The sequence below is a fragment of the Oratosquilla oratoria genome, chromosome 3 (genome assembly GCF_046742065.1).
Source record: "Oratosquilla oratoria isolate Oo_2021 chromosome 3, ASM4674206v1, whole genome shotgun sequence".
NCBI lineage: Eukaryota > Metazoa > Arthropoda > Malacostraca > Stomatopoda > Squillidae > Oratosquilla > Oratosquilla oratoria.
Genome location: NC_134779.1, coordinates 32489532 through 32508501, shown reverse-complemented (window position 1 = coordinate 32508501; position 18970 = coordinate 32489532). Strand labels below are relative to the sequence as shown.

Sequence of the window (18970 nt, the reverse complement as noted above, 5' to 3'; positions counted from 1 at the left end):
GTTGAGTATTGTCATTTTTCTACCGAAAGGTTGTGACTAATGATAAGTAACAGGTAAGTAGAAATAAACAGACACACTGATAAATACACTTATATTTTTATAGAGTATTACATATGAATTGTCATATATGAACAAAAAACACAACCCTACAGTTATATGAAGAAAAATAGTGACCACTTCCACGCTGAGGATACGATGTTAAATATCCTGAAGTAATTCTCAGATGTCAGTGAGTTGTTATTAGTTGTCAGTAATCCAGTCAAGTGCTTCGTGAAGGTTGCCACTAACTTTCCCCCCGATAACTGAATGCCACCGCTGTGGCGAGATAGAGCACATTGACCTGTCCACGGTGACTCACCATGCACCAAGTCTTTACATAAGAAAGTAAGTTGTATCATAATTTATCATATGTCCTTAATCCTCTGTCTATTCTAGTGAGCGAAAATGAACACATGACACGAATAACCTATTCTATTGTATATAATGTCATATAGATAACCTGGCTTCAGACTCGAGATACAACAGAATGGATGCTTGTGTTCTTTTATATATCATCTGGTAAATCTTGAATATCTAAGCAGAAACTCTTCAGCAAATCTTTATCATCTAGGCCTACTTTCACGCACACGTGCATACTCATGTATAAAAACGTGTAGTCAACGTTATAAGTGTATATGCACAAACAAGCACACACAGACACACACACACACTTATATATGTATTAGTGTATGTGCATTATGTATGTGGTTTATTAGTACATGTGTATATGTATTTACATAAACATATGTATACATGTACACATGTACAATCATGTGTGATAATTTATCTCTAATGTGTATATTATATATATATATATATTTCTGTGTTCACTTTGTCATACATATATACGTACAAATAATTCGTGTGTGTATGTGTGTGTGTGTGTGCAGAATAGTCAGGCTACAATAAATCTAATGAATACAATCCCCTCTACAGTAGATGCATACAACTTAAGAGTGAGTCCACACAATACCAGATTTTGTTACCAACAAACAATCACCTACATGAAACGAAGCTTTGGTGTTTCTTCTTGTTGGTGACAAAGTGGTTAAATTTTGTTGCTTTTGTGTGAGCCTACTCCTAAGGGTAAAGCGCGGTCCTTCTGGGCACCGCCCTTGAGCTACTCGACCCTCACCAGTGATCCAAAACCAACACTTTAAAGTTGAGGCACAAACCCAACGCCGAAACCTAAATCCACTAAGCGCACACAAGAAAACGCCACACGAAGAAGGCACACACGGACGATGTAGGACAAAATGTCTAAGGCACAGTCGGTGAGACGGGAATTGATCCTCATAATGGACGACTCAAGATGAACGAAGAGGAGAGGCCAGGATCTTGTAGGAAACACGAGGGTCCTCGACAGGAACAACATCTGGGCTAGTTAGACGGTCAGTCCGTCAGTCCAGCCACGTGCAAGTCAAGCCAAACCTAAGCCACTTCACACAGTGAGGTAAGGACCCCAACACACCTTTTCCTGACCATATATTCTTCCCAAAATCGCAACTCAAACAGAACGCACTCCTGTTTATATAAGTATCTAATGCACACACACTGCTCCGTTAGGTATATACTGTATATTTATACTTCTATGATGTATGTAGCATATATCCAAGGGTTAGAAAACTGTAAAACATATACTGTTTAGATTCAATCTAAATACTCGACAAACTAGACAAACTTAATCTAGATACTCAAAAAGCACAAAACATGGGCAGTTTTATTCTAGATATATGCTCAGAAACCACAAAATCATGGACAAACTCTAACTACTTGAAAACTGGAAAACATGGCTAAGTTTAGTCTACATACTCAGAAACCACAAAACATAGGCAGATTCAGTCTAACTACACAAAAACCGTAATGCATGTTAATGTTCAGCTTGAAACCACTCCGAAACCGCAAAACATAGATATGTTACGAGTTTAGCTACTCAGAAACCACAAGAAACGGGGACAAATTCAGCTTGAAGCCACTAAAAAACCGCAAAATATAGATATGTTACGAGTTTAGCTACTCAAAAACCACAAGAAACAGGGACAAATTCAATTTTAAGTTGTTCAAAAACTGCAGTATATGAACAGGTTTTAGTTATTTGGTAAAAAAAAAAATCCAGCCTGAAAATACTCAAGAAAGTATAAGCCACGAACAATTTAATTCTATTTACTTTCCAACACCGCATATTTTTCTTTAAAATACACTTTAGAATTATGAAAACCTATAAAACATTTGTGAATTTAACTTGAGCCCTTCATGGACTTAAGGTTCTTCTAACCTGAATAAAATCTTAATTTGTTTGCCTTGATGATACCATTGAAAATGTCAAATTCGGTCAGAATACGCCGGAAACCTTGTTCAGCTTTTCTTAGCTCTTCTAGTTATGACATCAGGTCTCACTGTACTTGATGTCCCCCTCTTTCTAGACACGATGGTTGTGTCTCTGAACCAGCCTAATCTTTTATGCTGTTCAGATCTCTCTACAGCGTAGAGGGAAGAAGTAGAATAACTGTTGCCTTGAGTTTCACTAAGTTTAAACCCGGAGGAGACCTACGTCGGTTGGCGACAGTCCTCGGACCCTCTGAGAAGAAACATGGGAAAATTGTCTTTGTTGTATTAGTGTAGGTCAGTCTCTATGTCACTGATATATGGTAGCAAGAGGAGGAAGGGAACTGTTGTCGGTTGGCAGCTCTCCTTAAGTGTAAAGGTGGAGGAAATACAGTCGAAATTGGCAGAAGTCCTGAGCCTGTTCCAAAGACCGAGTGTCAGCCCACCGGGGTTGCATCTCCAGATAGAGGTGAGAAGGATGACAGGTTTTGAAGACGGGTAGGAGGGAGATGATTCTCTCTGACGTCCGTCTTGAAGGACCACCACTTGCTGGTACCCGTCGTTGGTCCCTCGTGAATAAAAGAAATATGGGAGAGTCAAATGATCACGTGACTGGAAAACTAACTAGAACATATTCCTATTTTAGAAATGCAAAAATGACCAGGGCAACACTCAAGCGACTTCTAGTTCCACCCCAAGCGTTCATGTTTCTCTTGTGATTAGACTGGGCACAGTCCCAGACAAAAGTCCTTTAGATCAAAAGTCTTCACCAAGTTGAATATAATAGCCTGGAACAAAATCCTTAAATGTGAACAAAGAGGTCAACTAGGGTAGTTTGATTGACATATTTTTTAGTTATTTTGGGTTAGAGTTATTTCAAACTGAATGAAATCGCCTGTCGTCAGCCTGAGCAATGACCTAAACGACCCGAGAGAGGTTAATAGTTTTTTGGTTTTCACCAGGCAAATATAACGTTAAAGACTGATACAATTTTCTATACAAGAATGTGCATCACATTGCAAACCACATACCATATAGGAAAATATACCGAATGCTCATCAACAAACTTAATTTTGACATAATGGAAACAGAATACCTAAAAACCCCTGACCACAACAGCAAGTATACTCACAAGAGAGTCCCAGATTATCGAAGAACTAACCAGTCTCTCACTGTAGTACCACAAACTTGGGCTGTGTGATCAGAAGTCTTTTTAAGATACCTTTAAGGTGTCCCCTGGAAGCGTCTTCAGGGTCAGTAGTACCAAAGAACTAATGGTAGTCTCGAAGTAGGACCGCAAACTCAGGCTGTGGTCAGAAGTCTGTTGTGTTCTTGGGTGCCTCTGAGGCTCCCTCGGGAGCATCTTCAGGATCCCCAAAGTCAAAGAACTAACCAGGCTCTCTCGAAGTAGCATCATGAATCACGAACTCAAGCTGTGATCATAAGCCTGTTGTATTTTTCTTTGGGTGCCCTTAAGATTCCCCTGGGAGCATGATCAGGGGCCCCTGTGTCAAAAATCCAACTAGAGTACTGAAGGAGTACCACGAACTCAGGATGTGTCATCAGGTCTTTTATTCTTCGGGTACTCTGAGGTCCTTTGGAAGCTCCTTCAGACCACGAAAGTTCGAGGACCAGGCCATTGTCGGATGTCTATGCGACGTTATACTTCTCAAAAAAAAAAAAAAAAAAAAAAAAATAGTTGACTCATGAAGGAGTCTCAAATCCTAGTCTTCTTAACTATCATGAACTAATAGACCTTCCTGTGACCTCAAATCCCCCGAAAAACGACCCTGAATCTAGTCATAAGTAGGAGAGAGTGAAAAGTATAAGAAAAGTCATCTCGGACTTGGGAAGGACAGCAGGGTCTAGTACCAGTGCCCACCCCCATTTGTGTGGAACGCCAGTTTGTCAACGATAGTATGGAGCAGATCTTTCTGGAGGGACTGGATGGTCTAATGTACTCATTCTTCTGTGCATTGACGGTATATGGTTTAGTGCAGTTACAAAGACTTAATATTCGAGTACAGTAGTTGCAGGAACTTGAGTCCCTCCTCACGACCGAGATAAACCTTTTGTGGAAATTAGAGGTTAACACGAGTAAAAAGCAGCAACGACTGCGACAGCAATGTAGATGAGAAGCTAAAAGCAGAGTATGGGATCTCACACTCTGATTTTGTCCTCTCTCCTACAGAGGTTAGCAGATAGGTGACAGAATGAGAACATATGCACTCACACTTACACGAATTAACATACACATGCACATATGTGAATATATATATATATATATATATGTATATATATATATATATTCCATTAATGCTTTATAACTAGGTATGTGCGATTGCATATGTGCACACGTTTGCCTACGTTTGTTCACTTGTTTTGTATCAGCGTGTTCTTGTGTGAGTTTTCGTGTTTATGTAAACAGATGATGCCTATTCATCAGCGTCTCTTGAGACCCCTAGGTTAGTCAATAAACAATAGAACGTGGGATGAAACCTGTCTGGCCTGAGTGTTATGCCTTCTTATACTGTAAAATAGTAATTAAACAAAATATTTCCTGATAAATATACATCTACTTTCATAAAACTATCACGAGATAACAAACAGGCAAAAGGTGAAAAAAGAGTGAACAAAAGAAAAGATCTTTCTGGCAACCGTCTCTCAGCCCCATGTTCTCTCGGAGCTGATTGGTGAATTCAGTCGAGACCCAACCAATAAGACGGCGTCTTACAGAGAGTCGGCTGGCAGAAGGATCGGTACCAGAGACACTTGCAGTCGATCAAAACTGTTTATGCTGTTGTTGTTGTTTTTATAAATTTATTGCATAATCATGAAAAAAAAAATCTTTGGAGTGACACACTTTGTCAAAACTCATCTTGAAAAGATAAACAAACGGATGTGATATTGGCAGCGTCAGGGAATCTCTCCTCTTGTGCTGCATCGTTACGGAGATCTCTTCCTTCGGATGAAACTTGCTCGAAGGCCCTCTTGAAGGCGTTCCCTAAACATTTGCAAATTTCTCAGTGTTTTTCTATCTTTTTGTTAACCAAACTAACGTTTTTTTCTTTCTTTCTCGTTGAGGCCCTTTTGAAGGCGTCCCCTAAACATTTGCAAATTTCTCAGTGTTTCTCTATTTTTGTTGTTAACCAAACCAACGTTTTTTCTTGTCTTTCTCGTTGACCAAAACTCACGAAGAGCTTTCCCGGTTCAGGAAAAGGGGGATAGTTAGATGTGAACTTACTATGAAAAGGGACACGATCTCCCCTAACTACCTTGTAGTGTCGACGCACTTCCTACTCAGGAACCGGACTCCACGATCAAATGTCTGATGTTTTATAAAACAATCCGTTATGTCCATTTTACGAGCTCATTACGAGAGGAATGTGACAGGCATCTCATGTTGGACGTTGGTATTCTTGTATAGGTGGTGTCTCTACCAAACCTGTGTGCGGCCGAAAGTGCTCGGTGATCATGTGACCAGGCCCTTCGCAGACCGCTCTCTCTCTCTCTCTCTCTCTCTCTCTCTCTCTCTCTCTCTCTCTCTCTCTCTCTCTCTCAATACTCCCGAAGATGGAGGACCTCGTGGATGCTGCGCTGTCTAACTGGCGGAGGATCCCTTGCACATCTTCTTGTACAGCCCCACCAGCTTGGCTCGTACCTGTGTAAGAAATAAATAAATAAATAAATAAATAAATAAATATATAAATAAATAAATAAATAAATAAATAAATAAACAAATAAATAAATAAATAAATAAATAAATAAATAAATAAATAAATAAATACATAAAAAACTACCTCCGACAAAGACACAACGGGGTCTCGGTCGATGTATCCACAGCTCACCTGCTGGTTGTTGGAGCAATGGAAGAAGAAGACCACTCCACCAGTGATCCCGTTGAGGATGGAAAAGGTGCCGTACAGGGCCATGTTCTGTTCATACTCGCTGAACATTCCGACCAGCCAGTGCGAGAAGACGAACGGAAGGATGATCAGGTTTGTCCGTTGAGATATTCGGGCACTGGTCAGCTGTTTCTGGTCCATTCCTGGAATGCAGCGAAAATGGGTTTTATTCCTTATAAAGTCCAGTTGCTTACACTCGTGGCACTGGTCAGCTGTTTCTGGGTCATTCCTGGAATAATAACAAAAAAAATATTCCTTAAAGTCCAGTTGTTTCACTTGTCAGCTGTTTCTGGTCCATTCCTGGAATACAACGAAAATGGGTTTTATCCCTTGTAAACTCCAGTTGCTTCCACTCCTGGCACTTATCAGCTTGTTTTGGTCCATTCTTGGAATACAACAAAAATAGGTTTTACTCCTACTAAGGCCCAGTGGCCGCAAATGGTATGTTCTACAGTGGCTCTTGTCAGCTGACTCCTACCCATTCCTAGATTATATTAATAGGATTCTAGTAAGATACATTTTCTTCCATTTCTAAATACTATACTGGCTCTTGTCAGCTGACTCTGATCTATGTCTAGGCTATAATGATAAAAAATCTTAGTAAGGTTTGGTTGCATCACAGTGGTTCTTAGTAGCTGTTTCTGATCTATTCCTAGAATATGCAAAAAATATATAAATTTCCTTTGCCTTATTGAGGTGAATCTGTGCGCTGGTGGCATAACTGGAAGCATGCAGCTCTCGCATTTAGCTGTGGATTCGAATCCCGCACGCCTCTCCGAGTCCCACCAGTGACTGTTTGTTGCCTGCCCCAACAACCCATGCGCATAAGGCTGACGTGACGGCTTCGGCCGCAGCTACTCAGCGCCTCCTGGCGTATGCTCCTTATCACCACTTCTAAGTACTAAATTGTCTGACCTTTCCTTGTGAACTTTGGTCGTCTTTCGGTGGTATTCTTAAAAAAAAAAAAAATCTTTCCATTATAAATCTTATGTAAATCCTTGGAAAGGAAAGATTTATATAAGGAAAGATTTTTTAAGAATACCACCGTAAGATTCTTACGGTGGTATTCTTAAAAAAAATCTTTCTTTATATAAATCTTTCCTTTCCAAGGATTTACATAAGATTTATATAAGGAAAGATTTTTTTTAAGAATACCACCGTTTGAACCATGCACTTACGACGTGGAAGGATGTTTTGATGCACTGGTAAAAAAAAAAAAAAAAAAAAAACGTCACACCTACACGACTCGAGTTCGTTTGAGTAGAAACGACTTAAGCTACAATATTTTATTCTTCGAATCTCCAAATGTCAAGTCACCTTTGCGTCATATATCAAGAAACTGAATGACCAACTAAGAGATGTTAAACATACACGAATATTAGACACTTTATTGAATTATCCTTAGGGAAGTCTAGAATATTGTCAGCGAAGTCGTTTTTCAGATTTTCGAATTCATATTTGACAAGAATTTCGAATGTGTGGCAGAAGGGCTGGACTCAAAGTTCAAGTTCGGTTTCCAAAGAGGTGATAGATTCTAGAAAAAACGACTAAAGTCGTAAAAAGCGACGGAAAGAGTTCAAACTATGAGTGGAAGGGTGGTGAGGTAAACGCCAAAAACCGTTGGAATTTTAATTCTGACGTTTCGTCCTAGAAGTCAACAGTTCAAACTAACCCAACTAACCTCTTCTAATTAATACTAGACGATTTTCATTAACGGTTTTTTTTTTAACCTACAAAGGAGATTATGGGGCGAAAGAAGGCAAACAATTAGTTTACCTTGGTGCTTCCTCAAGCATTCTTTGTTGTAATCCAATCTTACCAAGAAACCTGATCTCAGACGAACACCAGGACAGGGTAAGTGGCCAAGTAGGTAGGTAGAACCAACCCCACCAACAACGTAGTCAGCGGATGAAACGAACAAACTTTGCTGAGGCAAATTCAAAATTTCGGAATTGTGCTGAATTAAGACCCAGGTAACGTACTCTACTCACGTCAACTTTATTGAATTGTTTGCTTATAAATCTGTAACTCTGAATGTGGCCTATCTATGGACGTAATGGTCCCTTTTACGCGTTTTTTGTCACTGTAATATATTACTATAGTAATCCGTTCAGCTTCTCCAGTATACAGAAACACACTCCATGTTTGCATGAGCGTATGTATGTGAGTCACCATGGTCTTAGATCACGTGTTAGACTCGTGATCGACAGCTATTTCCCTCCCGGAAGAGAGCTCAGAACTCATATGACCAATCTATGGGTAATGCTGTGACCTTACGCGCACACACACCCAACTCCCCGCCCACGAGAGTTGGAGTAACAACCCGCGGCGCAGCGATACTGAGATTAATTCAGCCCTGGGCGGGATTCGGACCCGGACTGCCGTAGTAAGCATTAGAATAACAGAGAAAGAAAAAAAAGAATCAAATTGGAATGAAGATAAAATAAGAAATAAAAGGCAATAATCAACAGAACATAAAAGACCGGAATGACAAGAGAAATACTGAAAGAAGAAAGAAAAAAATACAGTAAAAAGGAAAGACAAGTAACGCAATAAAGAAAATAAAATAAAATAAAAAAGAAAGAAAATCAATAAGAATGAAAAACGAGAAGAAAAAATGAACGACATAACTGACGAAGGAAGAATGATAAATCATAGATGAAACGAAAAAGTAAAAGATGTATGAAAAAAGCAAAAACAAAAGAAAATGAAACAAAAATTAAACACCAGGGAAAGAAATGACCAAATAGATAACGAAAAAAATGAGAAATTACAGAAAAAAATATATATATAGAATGAAATGAAATAAAATAAAATAAAATAAAATTAAATTAAACTAAATAAAACATGAGATAGCATAAAATAAAATAAAATGAAATAAAACAAAATAAAAGATAAAATGAAATAAAACAAAAATGAAAAATAAAACAAAATAAAACAAAACACAATAAAAATAAAACAAAATAAAAAACGAAATAAAACAAGATAGAGTAAAATGAAATTCGAATAAAAAAAGAAATGACGAAGAAAGTTACCTTTAAGCGGCTTGTACTCGGCGGCTCCGGCAGCTTCGATGAGAGTGAAGGTTAGGATGACAAGGGTGATGACTGGAATCATCTGGCCGTAGAAGAGCGGCTTGTCCATCTGGAGCCAACAGCTGGCGCCACCGGGGGAGGGGAGGGGAAGAAGCAGACCGTGTTAGTCGCCTCCGAACGAGGCACCAAAGGAGGAGGAGGAGGAGAAAGAGCAAGAGGGGGAGGAGGAGGCGGAGGAAGAGGAGGAGGAAGAGGAGGAGGAAGAGGAGGAGGAAGAGGAGGAGGACGATGAGGAAGAGGAGGAGGAGGAGGAAGAAGAAGACGAGGAGGTGGAGGAAAAGGAGGAGGGGAAGAGGAGGAGAAAGAGGAGGAGGAGGAGGAGGAGGAGGAGAAGGTATCATGCAGTAGACCTAACCTGACCCCTTGTTACACACCAACAATGCTTCTTCCTTTGTCCTTATTTTTTTTACAACAATATTGTATTATTGTGACAATAACAGAAGGAAAGGAGGAGAGGGAGAAGAAGAAGGAAGTGAAGGAAGGAAAGGAGGAGTGGGAGAAGAAGAAGGAGGTGAAGGAAGGGAGGGAGAAGAGAGAGAGAAGAAAGAGAAGGAGGTCAGAGAAGGGAAGGAGGAGAGGTAGAAGAAGAAGGAGGGGGTGAGGGAAGGGAAGGAGGAGAGGGAGAAGAAGAAGGAGGTGAAGGAAGGGAAGGAGGAGAGAGAGAGAAGAAAGAGAAGGAGGTCAGAGAAGGGAAGGAGGAGAGGTAGAAGAAGAAGGAGGGGGTGAGGGAAGTGAAGGAGGAGAGGGAGAGAAGAAAGAGGAGGTGAAGGAAGGGAAGGAGGAGAGAGAGAGAGAAGAAAGAGAAGGATGTGAGGTAAGAAGAGGAGGAGTGGGAGAAGAAGGAGGAGAGGGAGAAGAAGAAGGAGAATGAGAACAACCCACTTACTGATACTCTCCGCCGTAGTTTTCATACTCGAAACACATACAGAAGAGAATGATGATGCAGGAGCATCCCCAGCCGACCAGGACGTACTGCATCCTGGTGAGCATCCCGTCCTTCTTGATGATGTAGGCGACGAAGGAGTACATGTGGAGGGCCTCCAGGAAGATGAAGAAGAAGCAGGCGGTGAAGCAGAGGTGGACGCAGATCGAGACTATTCTGCAAAGAGTCTGCAAGAACGGGGAGGTTTTAAGGGACTATTCTGCAAAGAGTCTGCAAGAACGAGGAGATCGTGAGGGATTATTCTGCATAGAGTCTGCAAGAACGGGGTGATCGTGAGGGACTGTTCTGCAAAGAGTCTGCAAGAACGAGGAGATCGTGAGGGACTTTCCCCCATCGAGACTATTCTGCAAAGAGTCTGCAAGAACGAGGAGATCGTGAGAGACTATTCTGCAAAGAGTCTGCGAGAACGAGCAGATCGTGAGAGACTATTCTGCAAAGAGTCTGCGAGAATGAGGAGATCGTGAGGGACTATTCTGCATAGAGCCTGCAAGAACGGGGAGATCGTGAAGGACTATTCTGCAAAGATTCTGCAAGAACGAGGAGATCATGAGGGACTATTCTGCATAGAGTCTACAAAAATGGGGAGATCGTGAGGGATTATTCTTCAAAGTGTCTGCAAGAACGAGGAGATTGTGAGGGACTATTCTGCATAGAGTCTGCAAGAACGGGGAGATCGTGAGGGACTATTCTGCAAAGAGTCTGTAAGAACGAGGAGATCGTGAGGGACTTTCCCCCATCGAGACTATTCTGCAAAGAGTCTGCAAGAACGAGGAGATCGTGAGAGACTATTCTGCAAAGAATCTGCGAGAACGAGAAGATCGTGAGATACTATTCTGCAAAGAATCTGCGAGAACGAGGAGATCGTGAGAGACTATTTTGCAAAGAGTCTGCAAGAATGAGGAGATCATGAGGGACTATTCTGCATAGAGCCTGCAAGAACGGGGAGATCGTGAGGGACTATTCTGCAAAGAGTCTGCAAGAACGAGGAGATCATGAGGGACTATTCTGCATAAAGTCTACAAGAATGGGGAGATCGTGAGGGATTATTCTTCAAAGTGTCTGCAAGAACGAGGAGATTGTGAGGGACTATTCTGCATAGAGTCTGCAAGAACGGGGAGATCGTGAGGGACTATTCTGCAAAGAGTCTGTAAGAACGAGGGGATCGTGAGGGACTTTCCCCCATCGAGACTATTCTGCAAAGAGTCTGAAAGAACGAGGAGATCGTGAGGGACTATTCTGCATAGAGTCTGCAAGAACGGGAAGATCGTGAGGGACTATTCTGCAAAGAGTCTGCAAGAACGAGAACATCGTGAGGGACTATTCCGCAAAGAGTCTGCAAGAACGGGGAGATCGTGAGGGACTATTCTACAAAGAGTCTGCAAGAACGGGTAGATCGTGAGAGACTATTCTGCAAAGAGCCTGCAAGAACGAGGAGATCGTGAGGGACTTTCCCCCCATCGAGACTATTCTGCAAAGAGTCTGCAAGAACGAGGAGATCGTGAGGGACTATTCTGCATAGAGTCTGCAAGAACGGGAAGATCGTGAGGGACTATTCTGCAAAGAGATCTGCAATAACGAGGAGATCATAAGGGACTTTCCTCCATCGAGACTATTCTGCAAAGAGTCTGCAAGAACGAGGAGATCGTGAGGGACTATTCTGCAAAGAGTCTGCAAGAACGAGGAGATCGTGGGGAACTATTCTGCATAAAGTCTGCAAGAACGAGGAGATCGTGAGGGACTATTCTGCAAAGAGTCTGCAAGAACGAGGAGATCGTGAGTGACTATTCTGCAAAGAGTCTGCAAGAATGGGGAGATCGTGAGGGACTATTCAGCATAGAGTCTGCAAGAACGGGGAGATCAGGAGGGACTATTCTGCATAGAGTCTGCAAGAACGGGGAGATCGTGAGGGAGTATTCTGCATAGAGTCTGCAAGAACGGGAAGATCGTGAGGGACTATTCTGCAAAGAGTCTGCAAGAACGAGGAGATCGTGAGGGACTTTCCTCCATCGAGACTATTCTGCAAAGAGTCTGAAAGAACGAGGAGATCGTGAGGGACTATTCTGCATAGAGTCTGCAAGAACGGGAAGATCGTGAGGGACTATTCTGCAAAGAGTCTGCAAGAACGAGGAGATCGTGAGGGACTTTCCTCCATCGAGACTATTCTGCAAAGAGTCTGAAAGAACGAGGAGATCGTGAGGGACTATTCTGCAAAGAGTCTGCAAGAACGAGGAGATCGTGAGGGACTATTCTGCATAGAGTCTGCAAGAACGGGGAGATCGTGAGGGACTATTCTGCAGAGTCTGCAAGAACGAGGATATCATGAGGGACTATTCTGCATAGAGTCTGCAAGAACGGGGAGATCGTGAGGGGCTCAGGAGATCGTGAGGAGCTTATCCCGGGAGGTGCTCAGCTGCGCTCAAGGTTAAGCATCGTAACTGGGTTGTTAGAAGGTTAACAGTGTGGTCAAAACTGTCGGACAAGAGTAGAATTCTTTCAGAACGGGTCCCTTCCCAGACTTCGAAACCACTGCACCAACTCAATCAAACCTAACTAAACTTAACCTAAACAATCCTAACCCAATTGAGCCAAATCAAACCTAACCTAACCAGACCAACCTATCCTAATCCAATCAACCCTAACCTACCCTATCCTAACCGAGCCTAACCTAATCAAACCTAATTTAGCCAAACCAGTCCTAATCAAACCATACCCAACCAAACCAAAACTAACGTAACCTAACATAATCTAATCAAACCTAACATAACCAAACCAAAGAAATCCTGATCAAACCTAATCTAACCAAACCCAACTGAACCCCCAAACTGATAGAGCCTACACAAACCAAACTAAACCAAATATTTCCTTGCCAAAGTCGTGAACTTTTAACCCGTGACTTTTTTTCCGTTGTCGTACTGATGAGAGGGGGTGGGGGAAACTAACACCCCTCTCCCCCCCCCCCCCCCACACACACACACACACACACTCCCCCTCCTCTCGATGGTGGACAGAATCGCCCGAAGAAGGAATCAACAAAGTGCCGCCCAGGGGCAAAATTCTCAGTGCCTCTCCCCCCCCCTCGCCCTTCACTCTCCCTCTCCCCCTTCCCCCTCCCCCTCCTCCCCTCATCCTCACCCTCCCCTCCACCCTTTCTCCCTTCCTACTTCCCTCCCCCTTCCTCTTCCATCCCACTCCCCTCTCCCCCTCATCTTTCCCCCTCTTCCTCCCCCTCCCATCCCCCTCCCCTCCCCTCTCCCTCCCCTTCCCCCTCTCCTTTCTCTCCTCTTCCCTCCCCCTCCATCCTCCCCCTCCCTCTCCCTCCTCCCTCCTCCCCTCTCTCCTCCCCCTCCCCTCCATTCTCCCACCTTTTTCCTCCACCATCACTTACTGCCTATTTTAGTCATTGGCTTGCCAATTAATTAAATAGTTTTTGTATTCAATGTCCCAATTGCAAAAAGGATAAGAGTAGATATTTCATACTTTGTTGATTCTAACATGAATGTCATCGAATACGGGGAAAATATTCAGGGGCTTCTTTGACCCTTTTTTCATTATTATTATCATTGTCATTATTATATTGTCAGCCTTGTGGGTGGTAAGTCCGGGCTAGAATCGCCGCCCCCCTAAAAATGACCCCCCCCTCTGGGCATAACCCCACAAAAAAAAAAAAAAAAAAAAAAAAAGTGAGGACCCTAGGAGCGCCCCCTCCGTGCATATGCCCCCCCCCCCAATAAAATAAAAAATAAAATAAAATAAAATAAAATGTGAGGACCTTGGGAGCCCCCCCTCCGGGCATAAACCCCCCTCCCCCCCAAAAAAAGAAGAAGAAGAAGAAGGAGGAGGAGGAGGAGGAGGAGGAGGAGGAGGAGGAGGAGAAGAAGAAGAAGAAGAAGAAAAAGAAGAAGAAGAAGAAGAAGAAGAAGAAGAAGAAGAAGAAGAAGAAGAAGAAGAAGAAGAAGAAGAAGAAGAAGAAGAAGAAGAAGAAGAACCAGATGAAGAAGAAGAAGAACCAGATGAAGAAGAAGAAGAACCAGATGAAGAAGAAGAAGAAGAAGAAGAAGAAGAAGAAGAAGAAGAAGAAGAAGAAGAAGAAGAAGAAGAAGAAGAAGAAGAAGAAGAAGAAGAAGAAGACATGTGAGGATCCTGGGAGCCACGTACCGGGTATTCGACGGTCTCGACGGGGAACACGAGGAAGATGTGAGCCATCAAGAGGGCGATCTCCATGTTCATCTGGATGACCCGGTCGGGCGTGAAGATCCGCAGGAACAGGAAGAGGCAGAGCGTGATGGAGACGAAGATGATGATGACGGTAGAAGCGGTTTTCGAGATGACAGTTGCCACCACCTTTTGCTCCGGCGGGAGGGTCGGGATTGGGCGCGGGGTCGGCAACTCAGGCGGAGGACCTGCAATATATATATGTATATATTGTTTCCTATTCCGCTTACATCATATGTATATATATATGTATATATATATATATATATTATATATATATGTATATATATATATATATATATATATATATATATATATATATATTCATGGGTTGCTTGCTTGGTTTGGCCTGAGTTAACGTAATGAGTGGAACTTCAGTCGAATCTAGGGGTAAGTCAGTTTTAGTTGGGAAGCAAACCCACAACAATAACGTGGAACGTATAGGTAATTTAGGTAGACAAAAATACGTTCCGAGGAAAAGCTCTATTTGAGACTGAATGTAAGTAGGGATTATAAGGATTACGGTTGAGGTAAGATAGACGTCTGCACGAAACTTAATTAACTATATTTACACAAAGAAAAAATAAAGTTTTACTGATTAACATTTACGAACATACACTCACAGTATTCTGAGGAATAACATAAATACACTTTCCTAATAAAGAAAACATACAATTCATAAATCACCGAGTCTTAACAAACATATATAATTCACACAAAATAATTAATAACCCTATACAAGTCCAAAGAATTGGTTAATACAATACTTGCTAACAAAACAGCAATGCACCAATGTAGAAGCTCTGCCAAGGGATTCGAACCCTGACCTGTGCATGCATAAGTATATATAAGAATGATGATGAAGTTGATATGGCTTAAGGTCACAAACTCCCACCTAACGGGAGGCTAGGACGGTGCCCCTTACAGAGGACTTTATGGCGTGGGATTTAATGAACCATGCCCTTGCTTCAACTTCGCCGGTGGCAGGGTTCGAACCTCCATCCCATCGACCTTCTCCGCAAGTAACGACGCCCCAGTGAAAGAAAACCCTGACGCAGTTTTTCTTTCAACGGCTGTGATAATGCCCACCATGTAGAGATAGAGGACTATCGTAAAGACTCGGGGACCAAAACAGATGTTAAGGCATCCCGGCGACATGAATGCAACAGTTAATCATAAAGTTGAAAACAGAAGCAAGTGGAGGTAGGAATCTTTCGAAACTCTAGCTATATACCAAGCGCTCTTTCCCCCCTTATAAGGGGGGTAGCTAAATCAGAGGTATTCGCCTATTCCCACCCATTTCACTCCCTTCACCCCCTCCTCCTCCCCTCCCATCTCAGGTCCTCATGGATCACGGGTCACCCCTGCATCGGCCAACTGTCCTAGGTCAAACGCAATGCAGCAAGACACAGTACATCCAAGCAAGGGGTCTTCACTTAATCGGTGACCCAACCCCCACCTCTCAGTCTCCTCAGAGCTCAGAAAAACGCTAGAAGCCCCGTGCATAAGCCTGAAAAGAAAAATAAGTTAAATAACAGATGAGATGAAGAGGCCAGCGGCGGACATAAACCCTACAATGACTATGAAGACAAAACCCCAAAGAAGCTTTCCACGTGTATACATTGTCCCTCTTTTCCCTCTGTGTATTATATCCCTTAAGTTGCATAGCAGCAATAGCCCCCTTTTTATACACGACTATAATTTCCTTTTCCTGCAAACTTCTCTTCCCCTCCCACACACACCTATCTCGTGCGAGCGGGTGGTCTGTCCTAGGTAGTCTATAGTTCAGAGTTCATTCCCCTGATAGAGAACACATTCAAACGTGCTCATTGACAATAGCCCATTTTGTACACGATTCTCCTCCTTTCATCTTCCTAAGACCTCTCTTCTTCTCCTTCAAAGACCGATCCCGTGAAAGCGGGTGGTCTAATCAAGGTGTTCCTAACCTTAATCCGGATGCATCTGTAGATATTTATTGTGTACTAGAATTGATTGGAGCTAGATGCCATCTAGGCTCTCGGGGGGGGGGAGCGCAACCCCGTTCATTCCCTGAGGAGATCTGCTATACTGGTCCGGCTAAAAAAAAAAAAAAAAAAAAAAAAAAAAATTCTTGTGGGAACATCGAAAACCTGAATTGCAAATACATTTAGATTAGTTTCTCGATTTCTCTCTTCTTTCAGCATATCTTATCGACATAAATTCATATTCAGAATATCTGTAATGAAGGGTTCTGTTGTAGTACATTTAGCTCACTGCAATGGATATTCCAGTTTCTGTGTTGTTAGCGAAAAAAAAAAACACATAAAGTACGCTTATTTCAGCCAAGTTTAAAACCCTGTTTCCTATTGAGAAATTAGAATTTATTCATTTATTCATCTATTTATTTACCTATTTGTCTATTAATTTATTTGTTTGTTTATTCATTTATTTATTTATTTATTCGTTTTTTGAACGGAATAAACTTTTCCAAATGCATTGAATGGGACGATTCCCGTGGTTGCAGTGAAAACATGTTATGCAAAATTTTCAACTTTCCCTCCAGTTTGATCAGGGGGACCATATGTCTTACACTTTTAAGTCTTATATACAATAAAAGGTCCTGTTTATTAGCGTCGACTTTGCTTAACTATTGTTCACGGTTACAAAGACCCAATCCAAAAATCGATTTTTCGCTGAACTCCCAATTTCATCGCATTTTTGTCTTCGTACTGCAAAGGCGTTTTTAAAACCAACAAATAGTAAAATTATCAGACTACACGCCCATACACGCCCGTAGACGCCCATAAAAATCACCCAAAAATTCTTTGCTCGGCAGAACGTAAAAATAATATGTACGTAGGCTGACAGAGTCACAGACAAATGCATAGACACGCACATTACCAATAGTAATAATCATACATCCCCTCCCGCGCACACACATACGACTCGACGGCGCAGTGGTACCATTCGCAACTGTTGCTACAACGGTCCGAGCTCGAATCACCCCCAGGACTGAAAAAATTTCAGTATCACTGCGGTGCGAGTCGTCACTCCAGCTCTCGTGGGCGGGGAGTTGGGTGTGTGTGTGCGTGCGTGTAAGGTCACAGCTTTACCCATAGATATGTCATATATGAGCTCTGAGCTCTCTTCCGGGAGGGTAATAGCTGTCGATCACGAGTCCGACACGTGGTCCAAGACAATGGTGAGTCACACAGAGAGTTGTTGACTGCTTACGAATACAGGCCAGTCCAGCCGCGTTCATCTTGAATCCCATGGTACACTCGCACTTCCATTTCCTCTCCTTCTCCGTCGACGTGTCCCTACACACGGCGAACTCGGGGCAGGTCACTGGGTTGTCCTCGTCGTCACAGGGGCCTGAGGAGGGAATGGACACGGGGTCAAGCGAGGTCATCCCAGGTGTCAGTGGAAGGTCGTGTTGGGGGAGGGAGGAGGAGGGAGAGGGATGGAGGGGGAGGGGAGGGGAGGAGGAGAGAAGTGGAGGAGAAGAGGAGGGGACGGGAGGAGGAGAGGAGGGGAGGAGAGGAGGGGAGGGGAGGGGAAGGGAGGGAAGGAGGAGGAGGAGAGGGGAGGCGAGGGGAGGAGAGGAGGGGAGGGGAGGAGGGGAGGGGAGGGGAGGGGAGGGGAAGGGAGGGAAGGAGGAGGAGGAGAGGGGAGGCGAGGGGAGGAGAGGAGGGGAGGCGAGGGGAGGAGAGGAGGGGAGGGGAGGGGACGGGAGGGAAGGAGGAGGAGGAGGAGGAGGAGGAGGAGGAGAGGCGAGGCGAGGGGAGGCAAGGAGGGGAGGGGAGGGGAAGGGAGGGAAGGAGGAGGAGGAGGAGGAGGAGGAGGAGGAGGAGGAGGAGGAGGAGGAGAGGCGAGGCGAGAGGAGGGGAGGGGAAGGGAGGGAAGGAGGAGGAGGAGGAGGAGGAGGAGGAGGAGAGGCGAGGCGAGGGGAGGGGAGGGGAAGAGGATGAGGGGGAGGGGAGGAGGGGGAAGGGACGAGGCGGAAGGGAGGAGGCGGAAGGGAGGAGTGGGAGGGGAGGAGGATGACGGGATGAGTAGGAGGGGAGTAGAAGAGTAGGAGGAGGAGGAGGAGGAAGAAGAGGAGGAGGGAGGCATATGAGGTTATGCGGGGTTAAACAAGGTCAATCAAGTTCCTGTATTTGTATGAATTCAAACATTATATCCCAACCCTTTGAAACAATGGACGATTTTTTTTTTTCAGATGGAGGGAGAAGATCCCAACCTGAGCCTTGGGGGGGGAGGGGGGTCGGTCCTCAGCTGGTACATAAAGAAAATTTGTGGTTGTGACTCCTTGGCTGCCAAGTCATCCCACACAAAATAACAAAATAGCTTGTTGGGATATGAGCTAAAAGAACATACCAGTAAGGGAGAATTAGAAAAAAAAAAAAAAAAAATCTCCTCGGATTTCTACCAGCTCTCGTGATGATTTATTTTAAAGAAAAGAAAAAAAA

At 43.3% G+C, this 18970-nt stretch overlaps 1 protein-coding gene across 4 annotated transcripts in view; it reads right to left on the bottom strand.

Annotated features, from left to right (window-relative positions):
• Nucleotides 1-87: 87 nt before the first annotated feature.
• LOC143021279 (putative adhesion G protein-coupled receptor E4P) overlaps nucleotides 88-18970 on the bottom strand; it is a 45488-nt gene continuing 26605 nt past the window's right edge. For all 4 annotated transcript variants that reach the window (XM_076178701.1, XM_076178696.1, XM_076178689.1 and 1 more), the window contains exons 5-10: nucleotides 17733-17873; nucleotides 14463-14707; nucleotides 10251-10474; nucleotides 9305-9426; nucleotides 6213-6412; nucleotides 88-6025 (exon numbers count right to left, since the gene is read on the bottom strand). In XM_076178701.1, the coding sequence (XP_076034816.1) occupies nucleotides 5966-6025; nucleotides 6213-6412; nucleotides 9305-9426; nucleotides 10251-10474; nucleotides 14463-14707; nucleotides 17733-17873 (992 nt within the window). In that variant the 3' untranslated portion in view covers nucleotides 88-5965. The remainder of the gene's footprint in view (nucleotides 6026-6212; nucleotides 6413-9304; nucleotides 9427-10250; nucleotides 10475-14462; nucleotides 14708-17732; nucleotides 17874-18970) is intronic.